At 46.4% G+C, this 24,084-nt stretch overlaps 1 protein-coding gene across 4 annotated transcripts in view; it reads right to left on the bottom strand.

Moving 5' to 3' along the window:
* Positions 1-7,076: 7,076 nt before the first annotated feature.
* USP43 (ubiquitin specific peptidase 43) overlaps positions 7,077-24,084 on the bottom strand; it is an 86,775-nt gene continuing 69,767 nt past the window's right edge. For all 4 annotated transcript variants that reach the window (XM_028836011.2, XM_028836012.2, XM_015118592.3 and 1 more), the window contains exon 15: positions 7,077-8,818. In XM_028836011.2, coding sequence (XP_028691844.2) covers positions 7,782-8,818 — 1,037 coding nt within the window. In that variant the 3' untranslated portion in view covers positions 7,077-7,781. The remainder of the gene's footprint in view (positions 8,819-24,084) is intronic.

Genomic DNA, 24,084 nt, shown 5'->3' with positions numbered 1-24,084 from the left:
TTATCATTAAGATTTAATGATATAAATGATGAGACTCATTGCTCTTCACTTTTTTCCTGCCCTCTTCATCTTTCATGATATCTGTTAGAATTCTATGGTCAGCCAGGCACCGTGGCTCACGCCTGTAATCCCAGCACTTTGGGAGACTGAAGTGGGTGGATCAACTGAGGTCAGGAGTTTGAGATCAGCCTGGTCAACGTGGTGAAACCCCGTCTCTGCTAAAAGTACAAAAATTAGCCAGGCGTGGTGGCAGGCGCCTGTAATCCCAGCTACTCAGGAGGCTGAGGCAGGAGAATTGCTTGAACCTGGGAGGCAGAGATTGTAGTGAGCCAAGATCACACCATTGCATACCAGCCTGGGTGACAAGAGCAAGACTCCATCTAAAAAAAAAAAACAGGAACCCTATGGTCATTTGCTTAAACTGTTGCCCTCATAGAAAGCAGATTCTGACCATCCTACAACCAATTGGATGACCCTGATCATGTTATTATGTTGAACCCCATGAAACTGCCATTTTGGTAGGTCAAAAATAGTCAAATATATGGCTAGGCGCGGTGGCTCACGCCTGTAATCCCAGCACTTTGGGAGGCTGGTATTTTTTCTTTTTCTTAAAAAAGAAAAAAATAGTCGAATGTGATCCAAAAGCAGAATATAAACTCTCTGTGTCTCCACCTCTACCCCTGCAAAGTGGAGCTACCAGTGTTATTTGTGTCATAGGAATGTTTGAAGCATAAATGAGTTCATTTATGTAGAGCCCTGGTAGCAGGTCCTGGCATGTAGTAGTAAACGTTTGTTGGTGATACTAGTGGTGGTGGTGACATTAGTAGTAGGAATACTAAAGTACTTTCTGAGGCCTTGCAGAAAAAGGAAATGACTGGATCACCAGTGAGACCTGCCATCTGTCAATCCCCACCCATAGAGGCTGGAACTAAAGAAAGCAACAGTTCCACGGAAACTTTTTTTTTTTTTGAGACCGACTCTCACTCTGTCGCCCAGGATGGAGTGCACTGGCGCAATCTCGGCTCAGCGCAACCTCCACCTCCCAGGTTCAAGCAATTCTCCTGCCTCCGCCTCCTGAGTAGGGATTACAGGAGTGTGCTACCATGTTCGTCTAATTTTTGTATTTTTAGTAGAGACGGGGGTGTCCCCATGTTGTCCAGGCTGGTCTCGAACTCCTGACCTCAAGTGATCTGCCTGCCTTGGCCTCCCAAAGTGCTGGGATTACTCGCGTGAGCCACCACACCTGGCCGAGATCATACCTTTGTAATCTTTTCCAAATAAATGGTGTTTTATTCTTTGCAAAGTGTAGTCAGTTATTTATTCAGTGTTAACAGTTCGCACTGTTAACTAATTTCCTACCTCACCACTGCTTGATGGGTATTACCGTCACTTCAATGTAGAGGAAACGCTGGCTCAGACAGAAGAAGGAACTTGTCAAGGTCACAAACTAGGGAGTAGCAGGGCAGGATGTGAGTCCACGTGTGGCCGATTCCAAAGCACGTGCCATCATCCCTTTGCAAATGCAAACTCTTCAGCTTTAAGAGATGTGTTCCTAAAACACCCTGTGAGGTGTCAAATGACAGTACCGTAATTCTAGTGGTGTGCTGGTCTTGTGCTCTCCAAGAAAAAAAAAAGTCCCAATTTGTAACGTTTGCTGATTTTATTGCCGTAAATAATTCCGCCATGGCTGATTTCAAGACGCATGAAGCTCCTGAATCTTTAACACGTGGTTCTCAGGAGCTGCTATGAGCCCTCCACAGCTCATCACTGCAGAGCTGCCGTTTTACTGATGAACAAACCAAGGCCCGCGAGCATCCATTTACTTGCCATAAGGCCACATCACTGATAGCTAACCCTGGATGGAACTTAGGACTTTTACTAAAAGACCGTTGAAGGCTGCCACGACTCCCCTGGTAGACACCATGCCACGTAAGGAAAGAAAAGCACCGCTACTGAAGACAAACCCCAAAATACCTCATTGCAAAGGGGACCGGCCGGGCGCGGTGGCTCATGCCTGTAATCCCAGCACTTTGGGAGGCCGAGGCGGGCGGATCACGAGGTTAGGAGATCGAGACCACGGTGAAACCCCGTCTCTACTAAAAATACAAAAAATTAGCCAGGCGTGGTGGCGGGCGCCTGTAATCCCAGTTATTCGGGAAGCTGAGGCAGAAGAATCACTTGAACCCGGGAGGCAGAGGTTGCAGTGAGCCGAGATCGCGTCGCTGCACTCCAGCCTGGGCCACAGAGCGAGACTCTATCTCAAAAAAAAAAAAGAAAGAAAAAAGAAAAAAGGGGGTGGGGGACATGTTCTTAAAATTTGATCTTTTTTTTTTTTTTTTTTTTTTTTTTCAGTATTCTCTCACTAACTGGGGTTCTTCATCCAGAAAATGGACTAAATGGAGGGGCCTAGATAAATGAGCAAAGCAAAGAGAACATCAGAAGAGAAGAAGAAAAAGATAAGATGGGTGAAGATGAAGAAATGTCAGCACAGGTGGGAACTAAATGGACTAAGAGAATAATACTTCCCGTGTGTCTCCCACCTCTTCTCCCTGCAGCTCCACCTCGCTGTCTTCCGATGAAGACCAGCATTTCCACAGGGTGGGCACGTCGTCATACACAACATTCGAATCTCACATTTCCACCACCAGAGAGGAATATGGAGTCACCACTTCTGGCCCTCAGGCTAAAAACATACTTCCGAATAGCCCATGGGTCAAGAGAGAAATCAAAAGGGAAATCAGAGGGTACTTTGAACTGAATGGAAATGAAAATACAACATGGAATTTGGAGAATCAGGGAAATGTATGACACTAAATGTCTATATTAGAGAAGAAAAGGGCTGGGCGCAGTGGCTCACGCCTGTAATCCCAACACTTTGGGAGGCCAAAGTGGGTGGATCACCTGAGGTCAGGAGTTCCAAGACCCGCCTGGCCAACATGGTAAAACTCCATCTCTATTAAAAAATACAAAATAAAAAAAAAAAAACAGCCAGGCGTGGTGGCGAGTGCCTGTAATTCCAGCTACATAGGAGGCTAAGGCAGGAGAATCACTTGAACCTAGGAGGTGAAAGTTGCAGTGAGCCTGCACTCCAGCCTGGGCAATAAGAGCAAAACTTCAAAAAGAAAAACGAACGAACGAATGAACGAACGAACGAACGAACGAACGAACGAAAGAAAGAAAGAAAGAAAGAAAGGAAGGAAGGAAGGAAGGGAAAAGAAAGAAAAGAAAGAAAGAAAGAAAGAAAGAGAGAGAAAGAGAAAGAAAGAAAGAAAGAAAGAAAGAAAGAAAGAAAGAAAGAAAGAAAGAAAGAAAGAAAGAAAGAAAGAAGGAAGGAAAGGGGATCTCAGATCAATTACATCAGTGTTCACTAAAAAAAAATAGAAAAAGTAAATTAAATCCAAATTAATTAGGAGAAAGGATGTAATAGACATAAAAACAGCAATCTCAGAAATGAGATATAACTCACACACACACACACACACACACACAAATATCAAGGAAACCAAATGCTGGTTCTTGAAAAGATTTTTTAAAATTGATAAACTTCTAGCCAGAGTAATCAGGCAAAAAAGAGAGAAGACCCAAATTCCCAATATCCAGGATGAGAGAGGTAACATTACTACAGATTAGACAGATTCCCACAGAATAATATTGGGATTTTTTGTTCCAGTACATTGAACAGCTTAGACAAAATTTGCAAATTCCTTGAAAGATACAAACTACCAAAAAATATTGATAAATTGGACTGTTTCAAACTCAAAAACTTTGCTCTTCAAAAAACTATATTAAGATAATAAGAAAGCAAGTCACAGGCTGGGAAAATATATTTTCAAAGATACTTATGAAACAAGACACAGGCTGGAAAAATATACTTCAAAGATACTTATGAAAAGGACTTGTATCTAGAGTATGCTGGTTGAACTGGCCATTTTTCCAGTACCTGCCTCAAAAGTTTATCATGTATTAAATGAGTTAATATCATAAAGTACTTAGAAGAGTGTCTTGCCCACAGTTAAGTACTATATCAGTGCTCCTCAGCGGTAATTATTAACTGCGATCTCTGCAGCTCTAGGATGAAATCAAGTCAGGACGTGCTTGATTAGCTCACCATTCCTCAGGACATCATGCTGGTGGTGCCTCACTGCAGGTGATATCCTACTGATGAGATGTAGCTAGAACTGTAATTATATGACTCCTATGGGCTATGGCCTCTCCTCCTCGAGACTTCCTGGCTTTCTTCTCTGACCCTGTGGGCCCTTGGAGCTTTTGGCACTACCTGTATGACTGCTCAGCCCAAGATTCTGGACTTGCAAGACCTTCCTTCCACTAGTGGAAAAGAGCAGGAGTGGAGGATTAAGGAGGCGGGCCTCAAACCTGGGAGACACTTTAGGAGTCAGGAATGGGCTGTGACCATCAGACCAGTGACCAAGTGTAGGAGATTGGTCACGGTGATGGGGAAAATTGTAGAAAGATGCAAAGTTTCTTGGAAGGCCAAGAGGTTTTACAAAGCTTCGGAAAAGGATTTGGCTGAAGGCAGCCAGGTTCTCTTATTCGTTGCCTGAAAGCTTAGGTTAGATAATAAGGGGATGTAAAGAAACTGATCTAGATAAGTTCGTTTACTTAGGCCTTGGAACCTGGCCTTTTAAAAATGTTATTATTATACTTTAAGTTCTAGGGTACATGTGCACAATGTGTAGGTTTGTTACATAGGTGTACATGTGCCACGTTGGTTTGCTGCACCCATCAACTCATCATTTACATTAGGTATTTCTCCTAACACTATCCCTCTCCCAATCCCCACCCTACAACAGGTCCCAGTGTGTGACGTTCCCCTCCCTGTGCCCATGTGTTCTCATTGTTCAACTCCCACTTATGAGTGAGAATATGCGGTGTTTGGTTTTCTGTCACAAGGAACCTGGCCTTTAAAAATCCATGCAGGACTGCTCTCTCTGGGGAGGGCGACCATGCTGATTACCCACAAGTGTGTTGACTCAAAGCCTTTGTCATTAAATCTGTGCTGAACAAATGCCCACAGGGCCAGCTTGTCGAGGCCGTGGCTGCTGACTCTTCACAGCACCCTCCTCGGGGTCTGTAAGTGGCCCGGTCCCCTAGCCTGCTCTTTCAGTGGATATCTGTGTCTGAGTGCCTTCCTTCATCCGTCATTCGGCCAGGGTCTGCAGGTCGGACCTGGCAACCAAGCCTCAGACAGCAGGAATAGACTCAGGTGAGGATCTGAGCTTCCAGAGAAAGAATGGGAGGCCCCTTTGGCCATCCTGAGCTAGCTCCATTTCTGGCTATGCTCCTCTCTGGCTCAATGGCTTTCGACTTTTCTCTAACTCCTAGCTGGAAATCCCCAGGAGGATCTTTGTGATAGGAAAAAAGCATCCAATGGTTCTCCCATGCTTTCTCCTAAAGGATCACTTGACCAGAAGCCTGCAGCCTATCATCAGATGCATGGCCAAGGTTGGAACCATGACCCAGGTTGGAACCATGACCCTATTGCTTCCAATCCAGGCAGAAATTGGACTCGACCATTTCCCATGCTCTGTTCTCACAGCCTTCTACCGGGTCCTTCTAGAGGGAGAAGCGACCTCAGGGAAGGGGATGCAAGGGTGCCTCAGGCATCCTTGTTGCAGACCCCAGATGGATAGATATCTATCAGGGGTCAAGTGTAATTACCTCTTCCTGAACCTCCACGGTTCAGAGCCTAGAGTAAATGTGTTACAGAGAACACTGCTAAGGCCTGGGACCCTCTCATGATATCCCAACAAACCAAGACTATTCTAAAGGCTGAGTCCTTAGCAGAGAGAAGCCAGGGAGGTGCATCTCTGCGTTCCAATCCAATCTCTTGGAGGAGGAAGAAAGTGAGACTGAGCTTAGGAAGAGCATGGAAACTGAATGTGACAAATTGCTCTGAGAGTCAACAGAAGAGAAAGAACCAGATAAAGCAGAAAGACTCCCAGACTCCTGTTCACCCAAGAGGACTTGGACAACCATGTCTTCCACAGTGCCTAAGTGTACATCGGCGTAAGACTTGAAGAGAACATGGACTTCTTTTGCAATGCAAACACACAGGTTTACTGGTGTCCATATTGCCCTCTGGGGTCAAGTGGCTGGATCTTCTTGCTTTCTCTATTATCTCAGTTCTACCTTCTAACTGTTGCTTTGATCAAAGGTAAGTTGTCTTTTTCACTGGGGTAAAAAAATGGACTCCATTCTTCCTTGTTGTTCTGTTTTTTTGGTTTTTGTGGTTTTCTTTTTGAGACGGAGTCTCAGTCTGTCGCCCAGGCTGGAATGCAATGGCGCGATCTTGGCTTGCTGCAACCTCCACCTCCTGGGTTCAAGCAATCCTGCTGCCTTAGCCTCCTGAGTAGCTGAGATTACAGGTGCACGCCACCACGCCCAGCTAATTTTTGTTATTTTTAGTAGAGACAGGGTTTCACCATGTTGGCCAGGCTGGTCTCGAACTCCTGACCTCAGGTGATCGGCCCTCCTTGGCCTCCCAAAGTGCTGGGATTACAGGCGTGAGCCACCACACCCAGCCCATTCTTCCTTCTTATGAAAAAAAAAAAAAATGTAGCAGAGACATGTCAATGAGTCATACTAATATGTATGAGGGAAGACTTAATTCTTGGGATCAGGTGTCTTGAACAAATGTTTCCCGTCAAAAAAGGAAGTATTTGCAGAAAAAGGACTGTTTAAGTACAAGTGACCTCAACTGTTGGGCCCCAGGCCTGGGGTCAGGCTTAGCAGCTTCTAAGTCAGAAATGATAGGATATTTGTAAGAGTCGCTACTGAAGAGTGTGCAGACCTTTAGGAAATGAGACAGTCCACTAATTATCTGTCAGGCAGATGTGGAACTCACGCCTTTTCAAGTACAAGCCCTCCAGAGAGAGGCCTGAGGAGGCTTCCGCTTCTTTAGAAAACAGCAAGGCATTGGAACGAAAAGCACTTTTAGATTTTAGAAAGAATTCAAGTAACTACTTTCTGATAGCAATAGCAAGCAACGAACCAAGTTTACTCAGCAGGAATGAAACAAGGTCATTTATCAAACCTGAATAATTCAGACAGCCATGTGTGTTTCATGGACAGGATTTTATTAAAATTGTACATAGATCTCATATTTAAATTAAAAAAATGAACATTTTTTTCTAGTATCAAAATAGTTATTTTTAAAATACCTTGAAAAACTTTAATACAATTTGTAATATATTAAATATTCACCTGAACTCTCAGCCATTTATCTCCCATCTCTGTCTGCTAGAATCTTGGCTTACCATCACTATCATTCTTTTGTTTTTTTCTCTTTTTTTGGTATCTTTAATGCTTATCCCAGAAAAGCATTAAAAATAAAATATTTTTATTTAAGTCCACAATGTTTAAAAAAAAAAAGAAAGAAAGAAAAAGGAAAAGCCAATGACAGTATTTGACATGACATTGAAGATTCTTAATTAACCAGGCTCACTTTGTTTGCCCATATCCAAAGCTCTTTAGCAAATATCAGTTCTTGCCCTGAAACTGGTAATACTGACCCAATAGCATCCTCTAGTGGCCAGACTGTAGCAAAGCACCCAATGATACAGGAAGGTTTTGGACCTTGGGTTATGTGGACCTTGGGTGTTAGAAGTCTAGATATGGAGACCCCCCATACACACACACACACACACACATTTTTAAGGGATTACAAGACAACTGGCCTCCTGGAAACCCACTTTCAACACAAGCTGCCTACAGTTGCTTGGCAAAGTCCCCAGAACGCCAGCAATACTGATGACGCTCCATCAAAAGCTGGACTCAGGTAAGGTTTTCTTTCGACCTAAAGAAAGAGTGTGGTATTTGACCCTCTGAAATGTGCCATAAGAAGCCTGCTCCCCTGGAACAGTCCTTTGTGACATGCCCAGTGCACTGCCTCTCGGGGCCCTGCTGGCTTTACGAGGGAGGCGGAGAGAGCTGGGAGCTGACCACACATCCCTCTCAAGCCGGCTGCCCAGGCCCCTGGCCAGGCCCTCTGGGATCCTGAGGGCAGGAGGTGAGCCTGGAACCTGCCCGTCCACGGCAGGACTCAGCCTGCCACTCACCAGGGAGACGGGGGGCACTTGTGGAGAGACCTCTACCCTCTCACTCCTCCTGTTCTCCTTCTTCCGAAACACAGACCTCAGAAGCGTGAGTGTCCCCTGCAGGGGTCTGTCTAGCTCAGAGGTGCCTCGGCGACTGTCTTTGCTGTTTCCAGAGAATCCCACATAGGGGGAGGGGGGGCTACTCTTGCTTCCCATCTGGAAGCTCTCCTTCCAGTTCATGGCCTTCTGGCCCTCCGGTCGAGCTGGTTTCTCATGCTCCGCTGAAGGCATCACAGTGAGAGGCAGGTCAAACTTTCTGGGAAGCTTGATGTCCTGCCCTGCATTTTCTTTGAGTTTCCTTGCTGTGTTTGGACCATCCGAGTTTCCAGGGGCCAGACAGTGGTTGGGTTGAGCTGAGGGACAGGGCACCCCGGCTGGACCTCTTTCGATGGCCCGCCCACCATCTTCGCTGTTAGCAGGAAGGGTGAGGTTGGACCTCGGCGATGCTGACTTCTCATCCTCACCTGCAGTGCCCGTCAACAGCGACACAATGGACTGGCTCGTGGACCGAGGCCTTCGTCTGGATTCCAAGTACTCCACCAACTCGACAGAGGCGCCTGATGGTTTCTCCTTGGATCCAAAGGACCACCGCAGAGGCATGGTCTTGAACGGTCCCTGCTTGGCTCGGGAAGCGGTAGGTGCCTTCATGCTAATGCTTCTGCCTTTCACGCCCCGCACCAAACGCCTGGGCTCCAGCCCTCCTGAAAGCGACAGAAAGACTGTCAGTGTACAAGCCACCCTACAGCTAAATGCCAGTCATCTAACGTTCACTGAGCACCGCTGATGTGGGGGGCGCTGTGCTGGGCACTGGAGACACAGCAGTGAAGAAGCCACAAAGGGTTCCCGCCTTTGGGGAACAGCCATGGTTTCACCCACTCTCCCTCAATATCCACTTACACGTTTGAAGCCACAGGGTAAGCCAGTGCCAAAGAAGGTATCTACATGCTGGGCAGCACAGACACCTGGCAACGCTCAGTCTCACGGGCATCTAGCCCTAAGAATGAACATGAGTTTCATCCATCTTTAAATATTCCCAGGAAACGGAATGCCCAGCAAAATTCTGCTTTTCTAGGTCATATTAGGTCCTTGTATTTTTCAAATGCAAGAAATTGATCTCCTACCCCGGGCTAAAAAAGAAAAAAAAAATTGTATTTAAAAAAAAAAAGGGCAAAAACCGCAATTACTTTTGCACTAACCTATACAACTTGTAAAAATATATACACGTGCATGTATTATGCATGCATGTGAAAACATACAAATAAGAATAGAGAAATAGATGCCAAAAACAAGGTGTGGATAGGGCCATGGCAGTGCTGTTTGTGATGGATTTTTTTTTTCTTGTTTCCTATATCTCAGCATTTCTAAAAGGAACATGTACAACCAAGGTTATGTATTTTTGCTTAAGAAATTCTCAGTCTTGGGAGGCTGAGGCAGGTGGGTCACAAAGTCAGGAGTTTGAGACCAGCCTGACCAACATGGTGAAACCCTGTCTCTACTAAAATACAAAAATTTGCCTGGCATGGTGGCACATGCCTGTAATCCAAGCTATTCAGGAGGCTGAGGCAGGAGAATCGCTTGAACCCGGGAGGCGGAGGTTGCAGCGAGCCGAGATCATGTCACTGCACCGCAGCCTGGGTGACAGAGCAAGACTGTGTCTCAAAAAAAAAAAAAGAAAAAAAAAAAAGGAAAGAAATTCTTAGTCATCAGTCACTGTACCACCATTAAAATGCCTTGTTTTGGCTGGGCGCGGTGGCTCACGCCTGTAATCCAAGCACTTTGGGAGGCCGAAGTGGGCGGATCACGAGGTCAGGAGATCAAGATCATCCTGGCTAACATGGTGAAACCCCGTCTCTACTAAAAATACAAAAAAATTAGCCGGGCGTGGTGGCAGGTGCCTGTAGTCCCAGCTACTTGGGAGGCTGAGGCAGGAGAATGGCGTGAACCCAGGAGGCGGAGCTTGCAGTGAGTGGATATCGTGCCATTGCACTCCAGCCTGGGCAACAGAGCAAGACTCCGTCTCAAAAAAAAAAAAAAAAAAAAGCCTTGTTTTACATGATGCCTGCAATCACTGAGAAAGAAATCTTCAGCTGAAACACACAAAATTCACCTGGCACAACTGAAACACACAGTCCACATGGCACAAGGACAGTCACACACATTTGGAGAAACGTTGCAAGGTGACCTCTGAAGTCTGCCCCACGGGTGGCCACTTCACTGTGCCACTTCATCATAGTGTTTGACGGTGCTGTGGACTGAAGGTTTGTGTCCCCTGAGATTCATACATTGAAACTCTATTCCCCAAGATGATGGTATTATAAGGTGGTAATTAGGTCGTGAGGGTGGAGCCCTCGTGAATGGGATTAGCGCCCTTCTAAGAAGGGGCTAAAGAGCTAGTCAGCTCTCTTTCTGCCATGTGCGGACACATGAAGCTGTCTGCAGCCCGGAAGAACCTCTCCAGAGCCCCATCATGCCGGCACCCTGATCTCAGACTTCCAGCCTGCAGGACTGTGGGGAAGAAATGTCTGTTGTGGATAAGCTGCCCAGGCGTGGTATTCTGTTCTAACAGCCTGAACGAACTATGAAACAGAGAAGCTCCAAAAGGGAGCAGAACTGCTGCCATAAAAAGCCCCCTGTTAGCGGCACAACCAACACGATGTGTGACACAGAGGGGCCAGGGATTGTCAGGTGCGCGGGTGAGAGCTCAGGAAGGGCAAAGGAACGAGGTGCAGGGGAGTGAATGCTGCAGGAACGCAGGGGAGGCAAGGTGCACATCAACCAAGCACCCCTGGAGAAATGGTGGGAGTGGGAAGAAGCAGAATGCCCATTATCTCCGAAAGGAGTTAGAAAGCATCTCAAGGATTTGACTTTCCAGGTTTTTCATAGAGAATGTTTTATATATATATATATATATATTTTTTTTTTTTTTTCCTTTTTCTCAAAGCATTTCTTTTTTTTTTTTTGAGACGGAGTCTTGCTCTGTCGCCCAGGCTGGAGTGCAGTGGCCGGATCTCAGCTCACTGCAAGCTCCGCCTCCCGGGTTCAGGCCATTCTCCTGCCTCAGCCTCCTGAGTAGCTGGGACTACAGGCGCCCGCCACCTCGCCTGGCTAGTTTTTTGTATTTTTTAGTAGAGACAGGGTTTCATCGTGTTAGCCAGGATGGTCTCGATCTCCTGACCTCGTGATCCGCTCGTCTCGGCCTCCCAAAGTGCTGGGATTACAGGCTTGAGCCATCACGCCCAGCCCTCAAAGCATTTCTTTAGATTAGCCAGTCATAGACACAATTTTACCCAAAATACTCTGTAATTTTGGTTTGGATTGACCTTATTAATTCGCAGCCCTTCGGGCGGAAGAAATGTTCTGCGGTCTGAGATGTGTGTGAAGTTTATTTCTTTTTCTTTTTTTTTTCTCTCTTCTACAGCCCTGGGAAGGGCAGAAAGGGATGCTTTGTATTAGCAGGACAAAGCTGTGACTTTTAGCCTTTCAAAATGAGAGCATGTTGCCTGGAGCCCCAGCAGGTGGCGAGAGGAGTTGGCAGCTGCCCGAAATAGCAGTTCTTCCTTTCTTCCTGGTAGGACAGGGTCTGAGGCCAGGGCTGACATCAACGCCTGAGCTCCATTTCATGGGAACCACAGATGCCCACGGAACTCGCGTCTCCTCTTTCTCAAGACGGCAGTGAAAAAGCACCCCTATCTTTATTCTCCTTCCACTTATTGGGCTATGATAACAGGATCTGAGACAGTGACGGCTTTAATAAAATTGAGAAATAAACAGCGTAAGAACAGAAGGGAATAAGAGGCCCCCATGCGCACGTCACACTTCCTCTCTACTAAGTCACTTCCTGCCCAGGGTGGGTGCAAGTCCCGGTACCCCTCCGCTGGGGAGATGGACGAACCTTCTGAGATGCTGGGAGACAGAGGCTGAACACAGTGGTGTTCGGAGACCCCTGGGCACTAATTCTGGTTCAACCCCCACCCCACCCCACTCCACCCCAAGAAGATTCTGTTTCCAGCCAGTCTGGCTTGAATGAGAACCAAGAAGAACCTGGAGCCTCACACTGCATTAAAGACACAGGCAGTTACCTTCTTCCTGAAGGTAACATAAGCCCCGCAGCATTCATAATGTGCTTCTTGGACCCCACAAGAGCCCCCCTACCCATGCAGATGGCGCCAGTGCAGCTGACAGGCACAGTCCCCCGACATCCCCTCCACACCGCAGCTCTGGAGCCAGCAGGTGCAGCTTTGAGAACAGCCACGTCTGTTCCTCTCCCTGGGTGGCCACCTTGATTTCTACATGACTTTTTTATTTTTGCCTAACGAAATACGCATCCATCCAAACTCATGTGTTTTGCGAACAGGGCTGGGGACCTCTTGGTGCCATGCTTAGCATCCCCCCTGCCCTCCCGCGACAGAACAAGACTTTTCCTAGTTGAGTACCTTCTGTTTCTTCAAGGGCTTCCATCATGCTTCATACATCCACCTTCTTACTCCTTCAAAAAATATTTAATAAGCACCTACTATGTGGCAAGGACTGTCTTCAATACTTGGGATACAGTTGAAGGAAAATAATATGATGCACATGTCTTTGTGAGGTTTGGCAAAAGCAGGAAGAATATATGATACCATACGATGCTTCTTTGCTTTTTTTCTCTCTCTCTCTTTTTTTTTTTTTTTTTTTTTTTTGAGATAGAGTCTCGCTCTTGTCCCCCAGGCTAGAGTCCAGTGGTGTGATCTTGGCTCACTGCAACCTCTACCTCCCGGGTTCAAGTGATTCTCCTGCCTCAGCCTCCCCAGTAGCTGGGATTACAGGTGCCCGCCACCACGTGTGGCTAATTTTTGTATTTTTAGCAGAGATGGGGTTTCACCATGTTGGCCAGGCTGGTCTTGAACTCATGACCTCAAGTGATCCACCCGCCTTGGCCTCCCAAAGTGTTGGGATTACAGGTGTGAGCCACCGTGCCGGGCCCCATATGATGTTTCTTGAGCCATGTACAATTACTTCACAGCCTGATGACCATTTCTGCATGGAGGTCAGGGTGCAACCCGGGACAAGCCTACCCCCCAGCTTTCCTCTGGTCCCCATAAGAAAGCTACACCGATGAGTTGAAGCTTCTCCACCTCCGATATTGAACCAGCAGGATGAAGCAGGGAAGAAAAAGGCTGGCTGTCACACCACCAGCCCTTGAGAGCCAAAGCCACTGCCCCTTTCATTACTCCAAGAGCCACTGTCATGCAAGAGAGGGTGGGGCAGAAAAGAAAACAGCAACACGCATGAGGGGGTCTGGCAGTCCGAGAAGAATCAACAGAACCATTGGAGCAGGCCGCTGATGAAACAGAGCCACCAGAGGAAACGCGATGGCTTAAAATGATCAATAAACTTGCATCTCAAGGAAGATACTGAAAAAACAGGGACTGAAAATCGTGACTGACCAAGAGATAAAAACTACAAGGGAGGCCGTGTGCGGTGGCTCTCGCCTGTAATCCCAGCACTTTGGGAGGCCGAGATGGGCGGATCACGAGGTCCAAGTGGCAATTATCAAATTGGATCAGAGCAGCAGAGTTCAAGACCGGCCCGACCAACATGGTGAAACGCCATCTCTACTAAAAACACAAAACCCCGACTCTACTAAAAACACAAAAAATTAGCCGGGTGTGGTGGCGCGCGCCTGTAATCCCAGCTATTCATGAGGCTGAGGCCGGAAAATCGCTTGAACCCAGGAGGGGGAGGTTGCAGTGAGCCAAGATTGTACCACTGCCCTCCAGCCTGGGCCACAGAGCGAGACTCCATCTCGATAAAAGAAAGAAAGAGAGAAAGAGAGAAAAAGAGAGAGAAAGAGGGAGAGAGGGAGAGAGGAAGGGAGGAAGGAATGAACTACAAGGGAAAAGGCAGGAGACTCAGAAGACAGATCCAGGAGACTCAACAGCAAATCACAAAAACATCAAAAGCAGGAGAGACAATCATTAAACAAAAACCAAAAGACATTTCTCTAAAGACAGGCCCGAGTCTGCAGAACAAAAGGCACCCCCAAGTTCTAGGTAAGGTTGAAGAACAAAAACCTGTGCCTAGGCATATTCTGGGAGAATTTCTAAACTCCAAGGTCAAGGGGAGGATCTTAAAAAGCTTCCAACCAGAAAAAACAAATGACTCTCCCATAAACCAAAAAAAAAAAAAAAAAAAAAAAAAGGCCTGGGCTTCTCACCTGCAACCCTGGGGCCAGGGAGGCTGTGGGAAAACAGCTTCAGATGCCTGAGAGAAAATAACGGCGACCCAAGAGTCGTGCAACCAGCCAAGCTGCCATTCACTCCCAAGTGAAAGGAAATACTTGCAGCTGGGCAAAGATTTTGAGAACATATCACACACACTCGAATGAACCAGACCTACCACCTCAACACGGGGGGGTGACAAAGAGGAGAAAAATAGTGGTGCACAGTGGACCCTGCAATCCGGGTACCGTCCACCACCCTATATGCAGGACAGACGGCCCAGAATGCGTCACGTAAAGCTAAGTGCTGCGAGGGGCGTTCTGATAACCGTCTGGAGTAGAAAGTACTAGGCCCTGTCAGCAAAATCTAAGAGTTTGCAAAAGGGACCAGAGGGGGCATGTGAAAGCCTTTCGAAGCTCTCATTTTGGGGGAAATGACAGGGAAAAGAGTGACAACAGATATATATTTCTCATCTTATGGGGGGAAGGAGAGAAGACAGTAGGGAAATAGAGCACCTTGCAGGAAATAATTGGCTTCTAAATACTGAGGCAGAGAAAGCAGCAATTAACAAATTGCTACTTTGTGACCTGAGCAGCAGAACTTCCCAATGAACCAGGAAACAAAGAGCAACACGCTCACATCAGCAACAATAAGGAAAGGAAAAGCAGCAGCAGCCATAGAAAATCTTTAAAAATGAAATGAACAAAATCAAGTTTTGCAGCTGTTACATTAAGTCGGCATGAACTGAAGCCTCCAGTTATAAGACAGCCTCTGAATTTTTGGTAAAAAGAAAACAAAAAACCCAGCACCAGGCTGTTGACCAGAAACCACTTAAAACTAACTCAAAAAGAAAGGCTCGTAAAGCCCAAGAGAGGGGCAAAAAATGATAGCAGGCAAATGGGAAAGAGAGAAGGCAAAAAGAAAGAAGAAAAGGGTGGGATTATTAAACTTGGACAAAGTAGAATTTAAGGTTGAAAACATTAAGCAGGGATAAAGAACCACATTATAATGATAAAAAGCACAATTTATAAAAGAGATCTAATAGTCATAAACCCGTAGACAGTAACAAAGCAACTAACAAGATAAAGCGAAAATTATTAAAACGCAAGGATTTCTTGATTAAAGATACAGCTAGGCTGGGTGCAGTGGCTCACGCCTGTAATCCCAACACTGTAGGAGGCCAAGGCAGGTGGATCACCTGAGGTCAGGAGTTTGAGACCAGCTTGGCCAACATGGTGAAACCCTGTCTGTACTAAAAATACAAAAAAAAAAAAAAAAATTAGCTGGGTGTGGTGGCAGGCGCCTGTAATCCCAGCTACTGGGGAGGCTGAGGCAGGAGAATCGCTTGAACCTGGGAGGTAAAGATTGTGGTGAGCCTAGATCGGGCCATTGCACTCCAGCCTGGGCAACAAGAGCAAAACTCAGTCTCAAAAAAAAAAAAAAAAGATACAGCTATACAGGAAGGTTTCAATATATTTCATTCCTGCCAGGATTCCCAGAGAAGGTACATTTAATAGTTATGACATAAAGTTCACATCCCTCAGATAGACAATATACATTAGTTTGCATGTGCACAGAGCATTTACAAAATAGTAATCATGTACTTGACCACAAAAAGGGACTAATATGTGATCTTGCGGCACGTCTGACTCGAAAAAGGGAATAACTTTTGAAAACCACGTTCTTGGATCACAACCCACAAAAATCAAAGAATAAAGTTGACCAAAATAGTCGAAATAGTTGAGACTTCCAGATAACCTCTAGATCAAAGAAGAAATCAAAACTGAAATGAAATACTATCTGGAAAGTGCTTAAAAAGAGAAAACCAAAACCTTTGAGGCCCAATAAAACCAGAGAGGAAATTTATCATCAGAAGCGCCCATACTGAGAAGCTATGAAAGCTTAACTTTCAGGGCCCCTTATTACGAGGGGGTCTCTGGGAAGGACCCCTAGCCATTTTTTTTTACATGGTCATGATTGTATAAAAATTGCAAAAGTAAGATGTTTCTATGTTCTTTTTCTTATAGAACCTTCCCCTACACCCACCTCAATTATATAAGTTGCAGTCTCCAAAATACTTGGATCCATTCATTTTGATTTAAGATTCCTTCATTATTATGATGTTCATAACCAGGGCTACCAGAAAGGTGGTGTTCTCAGGCTACCAGCATTTCTATACAGAGAGCTGCTGGTGTTTTGCAGTGGTGACTTTTTACTGAGCGGGACTGCTCCTGGGCATTGCAGGACACTTAGCATTCCTGCCCCCAACCTGGGGAATAAATGCCAGTAGTCCACCTCCACTAATTTCGACAGTCAAAAAAACCCAGCTGGGCGCGGTGGCTCACACCTGTAATCCCAGCACTTTGGGAGGCCCAGGTGGGCAGATCATCTGAGGTCGGGAGTTCAAGACCAGCCTGAACAACATAGAGAAACCCTATCTCTACTAAAAATACAAAATTAGCCAGAAATGGTGGTGCATGCCTGTAATCCCAGCAACTCGGGAGGCTGAGGCAGGAGAATTGCTTGAACCTGGGAGGTGGAGGTTACAGTGAACAGAGATTGCGCCATGGCACTCCAGCCTGGGCAACAAGAGCAAAACTCCATCTCAAAAACAAACAAAAACAAAAAAACAACAAAAAAAACCCACTCTCTCCTACATATTTGCAAACTCATGACGGTGGGAAGGAGAAGGGCTACCCACCACTATTTGAAAACTTATATGCTAGATTTGCTAGATTTTCATCTTGCCCAGGTTTAGTTTAAAAAAAAAAAAAAAAAAAGCTGGATTTTTCTTTTTCTTTTTTTTCTTTCTTTTTTTCTTGTCTTTTTTTTTTTTTTTTTTGAGATGGAGTCTCACTCTGTCGCCCAGGCAGCAGTGCAGAGGCGCAATCTCGGCTCACTGCAATCTCTACCTCATAGATATAAGCGATTCTCCTGCCTCAGCCTCCCAGGTGGCTGGGATTATAGGCACGCGCCACCATGCCCAACTAATTTTTGCGTTTTTAGTAGATGCAGTTTCACCACGTTGGCCAAGCTATTGAGAAACTTCTGATCTCAAGTGATCCGCCTGCCTCGGCCTCCTAGTCTTTCTTTTTTTTTTTGAGACAGGGTCTCACTCTGTCACTCAGGCTGGAGCACAGTGATGGGATCTCGGCTCACTCCAACCTCCACTTCTTGGGCTCAAGTGCTCCTCCAGCCTCACCCTCCTGAGTAGCTGGGATCACATGTGCCATCATGCCCAGCTAATTTTTGTATTTTTAGTAGAGACAAGGTTTTGCTATGTGGACCGGGCTGGTCTGAAACTCCCAGTCTCAGGTGATCCACCTGCCTCGGCCTCCCAAAGTGCTGGGATTACAGGCATGAACTACCACGCCCAGCAAACACTGGATTTTTCAAGCATCTCAGAACTTCTAAAACAGGTTTCAAAATCTGTCACCATGTTAGTCAAACCCCAAGAGGAAAAGCTCTCTTAGGAAGCAAGGCGCTTGCAGTCTCTCTCCAAGTGAAAGCGACTCTAGTCTGGAACGTATGTCTAAAAAGCCTGACAGCCAAGACCTGGCACCCAGAGGGAACGGGTCCATTTCAGTCCCACCACTTTCCAGGGGGGAGCTTTACAACCAGGTGCAACTGGCTGCTTCACACCGAGTCTCAGATTTCCCCTTGGTAGGGCTATAAGATCATCTCTCCCAAGGGTTTTGAGGACTGAACTAGTGAATGTGAGTAAAATGCCTGCCAGGGTCTGCAGGACAGTTACCATCCCTCCCCCAGCCCTCTCAGAGGTCTCTGAGGAGTTTTTCTAGAGGTGTACCTGACACCTGTCTGAATGGCATGTGAAAAACTTGGGCCATCCTTTGAAATCGCCTCCTCTTGGGACGGTGTCGAGCACATTTCTCCTTGGGAGAACCGAGAAATGGCCTGAGGGACTTTGCCGTTAAACAGAGCTGGGATGAATTTTTGAGCTTATCATAGGTGGTGCTGACAGGGATGAATGAGCTTGAGAAAGAACATCTTTTTTGTTGTAGACACTATTTTTCTTTTTTTTACATGGAGTTTCACTCTTGTTGCCCAGGCTAGAGTGCAGTGGTGCGATCTCAGCTCACTGCAACCTCCACCTCCCAGGTTCAAGTGATTCTCCTGCCTCAGCCTCCCGAGTAGCTGGGATTACAGGCATGCGCCACCATACCCGGCCATAGACACAATTTTAAATGTACAATCATGAAAATATAAGGGGAAAAGAAATGTCCAGCCAGGACAAGTCAAAACATACTGCATGAAATAGTATACCTGCACAGAAACAGATTTTTTCTTTTTTGAAATGGAGATTTGCTCTTGTTGCCCAGGCTGGAGTACAATGGCACGATCTCGGCTCACCGCAACCTCTGCCTCCTGGGTTCAAGCAATTCTCCTGCCTCAGTCTCCTGAATAGCTGGGATTACAGGCATGCACCACCACGCCCAACTAATTTTGTATTTTTAGTAGAGATGGGGTTTCTCTATGTTGATCAGGCTGGTCTCGAACTCCCAACCTCAAATGATCTGCCCACCTCGGCCTCCCAAAGTGCTGGGATTACAGGCGTGAGCCACTGCTCCCAGCCCAGAAACATTATTCTAAGGAAATCAGACAACTCCAAGATGCACAGACACACTATGAGTGTCATGTCTACTCGTGAAATTCTGGCAGCCCAAATACCACACACTGGGGAATGAATGAACTAACTCTGACACACAAATCACTGTAAACCAGAGGGGCGGACTCAGTGAGAATCTAAAACCACTTGTAGCTTTAAGATCTATCATCCTCTCTATTCAACTCACAAATATGTAACCAGAGTTTGGTACACGCCTGGTACAGTAAGTCTTTGCAGCATCATTGATAGGCCCTTGATAACTTGAACTTGAATCAAAACAACATATAACGAAACCAATTTTCCCATAGACTAATTGATATAAATAATAGTTAAGCTCCTACAGAATATTTCTGGTCCCAAAAGCATCGCCAAACTTCTAAATGAAGACCCAAACCCTTCTACTATTAAACATTGAAATAAACGTGAGCTACGGCTAGGCGCAGTGGCTCACACCCTGTAATCCCAGCACTTTGGGAGGCCGAGGTGGGCAGATCATGAGATCAAGAGATCGAGACCATCCTGGCCAACATGGTGAAACCCCGTCTCTACTAAAAATACAAAAATCAGCCGGATGTGGTGGTGCGCGCCTGTAGTCCCAGCTAGTCGGGAGTCTGAGGCAGGAGAATTGCTTGAACCTGGGAGGTGGAAGTTGCAGTGAGCCGAGATCACGCCATTGCACTTCAGCCTGGCGACAGAACAAGACTCCATCTCAAAAAAAAAAAAAGTGAGCTATACATACATTTAAGAAAAGTAACGAGTAAGATAATGATTTGCCCACTTATTCCAGCTCAGGGTCATGAATGGCAGGAACCAGTCCTGGACAGGCCCCCTCCCATTTCAGGGAGGCTCACACTCACACTGAGACCGTGCAGACAATCAGATCACCTGACGGTCCATCTTTAGGATGTGGGAGGAAACTGGAGCACCCGGAGAAAACCCACGCAGACATGGGGAGAGTGAGCAAACTGCATTCTCCAGTAGTCCCGGCCAGGAATCAACTATTTTTTCTCATCAACATTATAGCGAAATGAGCATTGAACAAAATGACACTATTTAAGGACCTGCTGTATTGCACTGGGTACTTGGATACAATGATGACATAAAGTATAAAGAAATAAGCAGCTGATGGATACACACACACACACACACACACACACACACACTGTGCCCAAGCAATTCCACTCCTAGGCATACACCCAACAGAAATGCAGAGGTGTGGACACCAAGGACATGATCAAAAATGTTCGTAGCAGGACTACTGGTAATGGCTGCAAACCAGAAACAGCTGCGAAACCTAACCACAATACAAAATGTCAACTATTCTTACAACGTAAGGACTTTTTAAATTATTATCATTTTTTGTTTTTTGAGAAGGAGTCTCGCTCTGTTGCTCAGGCTGGAGTACAGTGGCACGATCTTGGCTCATTGCAAACTCCGCCTACTGGGTTCAAGTGATTCTCCTGCCTCAGCCTCCAGAGTAGCTCAGATTACAGGCGCGTGCCACCACGTCCAGCTAGCTTTTGTATTTTTACTAGAGACGGGGTTTCACCATGTTGGTCAGGCTGGTCTCAAACTCCTGACCTCAGGTGATCCACCTGCCTCGGTCTCCCAAAGTGCTGGGATTACAGGTGTGAGCCACCGCACCCGGCTCAATATAAGAAACTTTAATAAGGGAGACGATGAGATTTGTCAAGCAGCAGACGTTGCAGATGGCTTCATGACGAAACTTGCATTGGATTTTTGGAGAATCCATAAATAACTCAAGAAATCATAAATCTGTAACAACTCAGGGTGCTCCCCTTGGTGACCAGGCCAGATTTCTCCAGGTCAGACCACGAGGCTAGCCTCCACAACAGACTCCAGCCCATGGATGAATCTGCAGAAAGGAGGACATGGCTCCCCCACCTCACCCTGCAAGCCCTCTTCTCCACACCCCTGTGTTTGCTTTTTTATTGACAATCGTCAACAGACAACAGTTCGCTCTCTCTCATAAGTAAATTTCTGTGCAGAGAACTATGTATCTGCAAGCTGTTTTTTATTTAAAACAGTATGATTGAGAGAGATACACAGGAGCAAGGTGCTAGAACATTCTGTTTTTTAATCTGGTACATGAGGATGTTCATTTTATGAAAATTTATCAGATGTGTACTTAATATACTTTAAGTAATGAAGGATTAATATACTTTACTTACATATACTTATATATTATATATAATTGTATGCGATATGTAAAGTATACTAATCACAACTATATATAATACTTCTATTAAAATTGTATTTAAAAAAAGAAGTTAGGACCTAACAAGAAATAAGGAACTAAAAAAATAATTTGAACATGTTACCACTTTCTGGCTGAAGGAACACAAAGGCTAAATAAAGATCACACACACACACACACACAAAGACACACAGACACACAGACACACACACACAGGTACAAACAATACACACAAAAACACACACGTACACACTGTCACATACACAGACATATACACACGGAGACACACACACAGACACACACAGAGACGCAAACACAGACACACACACACAGACACACACACACACAGACACACACACACACACACAGACACACAGACACACACACAGACACACAGACACACACACACACACACACAGACACACAGACACACACACACACAGACACACACACACACAGACACACAGACACACACACATACACACACAGATACACAGACACACACACAGACACACACACACACAGACACACACACACACACACACACAGACACACAGACACACACACACACAGACACACACACACAGATACACAGACACACACACACAGACACACACACACAGATACACAGACACACACACACACAGACACACACACAGAGACACACACACACACACACACACAGATACACAGACACACACACACACAGACACACAGAGACACACACACACACAGACACACACACACAGATACACACACACAGACACACACACAGATACACACACACACAGACACACAGACACACACACAGACACACACACAGAGACACACACACACACACAGACACACACACAGATACACAGACACACACACACACAGACACACACACAGACACACACACAGAGACACAGACACACACACAGATACACAGACACACACACACACAGACACACACACAGAGACACACACAGACACATATACACAGATACATAGACCCACAGAGACACACACACAGATATACAGATACACACAGACACACACAGACACACACACATAGACACACGGAGACACACACACAGACACACAGACACACACACGGACACATACATAGAGACACACACAAGACACAAACACACACATAGACACATACACAGGGACACACACACACACCCAAAGACACACACACACAGACACACACAGAGAGACACACACAAAGACACAGACATACACACAGGCACAAACACACATACACAGACATACAGTTCTCATATAGTAACGCTGGTTTTTTTGTTTGTGTTTTTGAGACAAACTCTCGCTGTGTCACCCAGGCCGGAGTGCAGTGGTGTGCTCACAGCTCACTTTAACCCTAACTTCCCAAGCTCAAGAGATCCTCCCACCTCAGCCTCTGGAGGAGCTGGGACAACAGGCACATGCCACCACGCCTGGCTAACTTTTTATAGAGATGGGGGGTCTCACTATGTTGCCCGGGTTAGTCTTGAACTCTTGGACTCAAGCGATCCTGATCCTCCCACCTTGGCCTCTCAAAATGCTGGGATTCCAGGTGTGATCTGACAATGCTCAGCCTTAAGGACTTTGTTTCTGTGGCTCTCCCCTTGTTCCCAGCGCTGTCATCAACGTCTCCCTGGAGACCTGATCATCTAAATGCATCTCTACTATCTCCTACTGAGCTGTCAGCCTGCCTTCCTTCAGTCACCTTGCCTGGTGGGGTGTGCACGCACTGCCACTGCCTCCACCCCAGCCTCTGGGCCACCTGCTGCAGGAAGGCCTTCCTTCTCTCCAGCCACAGCAGATGCTCCTGGAGCTTCTGCCGGAGGGAGGAGTCACCAGAGAGCTACCAGCCTGATGGACTCTACCCATCCTCACCTTTCTCAGCCTTTCAACAGCATTCAGCACAGTTGGATGCTTCCTTAAGATTCTTTTTTTTTTTTTTTTTTTTTTTTGCATCTGTCAACCACGCTCACCTGGTTTTCTTCCCCTCACTGGCTGCTCCTTCTCAGTTCTTTTCTTGGCTGCTCAACCCTTAGATGTTGGAGAGCCCCCAGGTTTGGTCTCGGGTCTTCATTTTTTTTTTTTTTTTTTTTGAGATGGAGTCTTGCTCTGTTGCCCAGGCTGGAGTGCAGTGGCACGATCTCAGCTCACTGCAACCTCCACCTCCCAGGTTCACGTGATTCCCCTGCCTCAGCCTCCTGAGTAGCTGGGATTATAGGCACCTGCCACCATGCCCAGCTAATTTTTTTGTATTTTTAATACAGACAGGGTTTCACCATGTTGGTCAGGCTGGTCTCAAACTCCTGACCCTACGATCTGCCCACCTCGGCCTCCCAAAGTGCTGGGATTACAGGCGTGAGCCACTGTGCCCAGCCTTCATTCTTTTCTAGCTGTACTATTTCCCCAGGGGAGCTCAGCCAGCACCGTTCCATCCATGTGCTGATGACTCTCAAATATTTCTCTCCACTCCCCAGTTATCACGTTGATGTGATGATGTCTTAGCAGGGTCCCCCAACCCCTGAACCCCTGGGCTGTGGACAAGTAGTGATCCACGGCCTGTTAGGAACCGGGCCAGCGAGCAGGAAGTGAGTGGTGGGCAAGTGAGCAAAGCTTCATCTGTACTTATTTATTTATTTATTTATTTTTTGAGACGGAGTCTTGCTCCGTCGCCCAGGCTGGAGTGCAGTGGCGCAATCTCAGCTCACTGCAAGCTCCACCTCCCGGGTTCACGCCATTCTCCTGCCTCAGCCTCCCGAGTAGCTGGGACTACAGGCGCCCGCCACCACGCCTGGCTAATTGTTTTGTATTTTTAGTAGAGACGGGGTTTCACTGTGTTAGCCAGGATGGTCTTGATCTCCTGACCTCATGATCCGCCCGCCTCGGCCTCCCAAAGTGCTGGGATTACAGGCGTGA

Source organism: Macaca mulatta, chromosome 16 (assembly GCF_049350105.2).
Source record: "Macaca mulatta isolate MMU2019108-1 chromosome 16, T2T-MMU8v2.0, whole genome shotgun sequence".
Taxonomy (NCBI): Eukaryota; Metazoa; Chordata; class Mammalia; order Primates; family Cercopithecidae; genus Macaca; species Macaca mulatta.
Note: the sequence above shows the minus strand (reverse complement) of the source record. Positions and strands in the feature narration are given on the sequence as shown.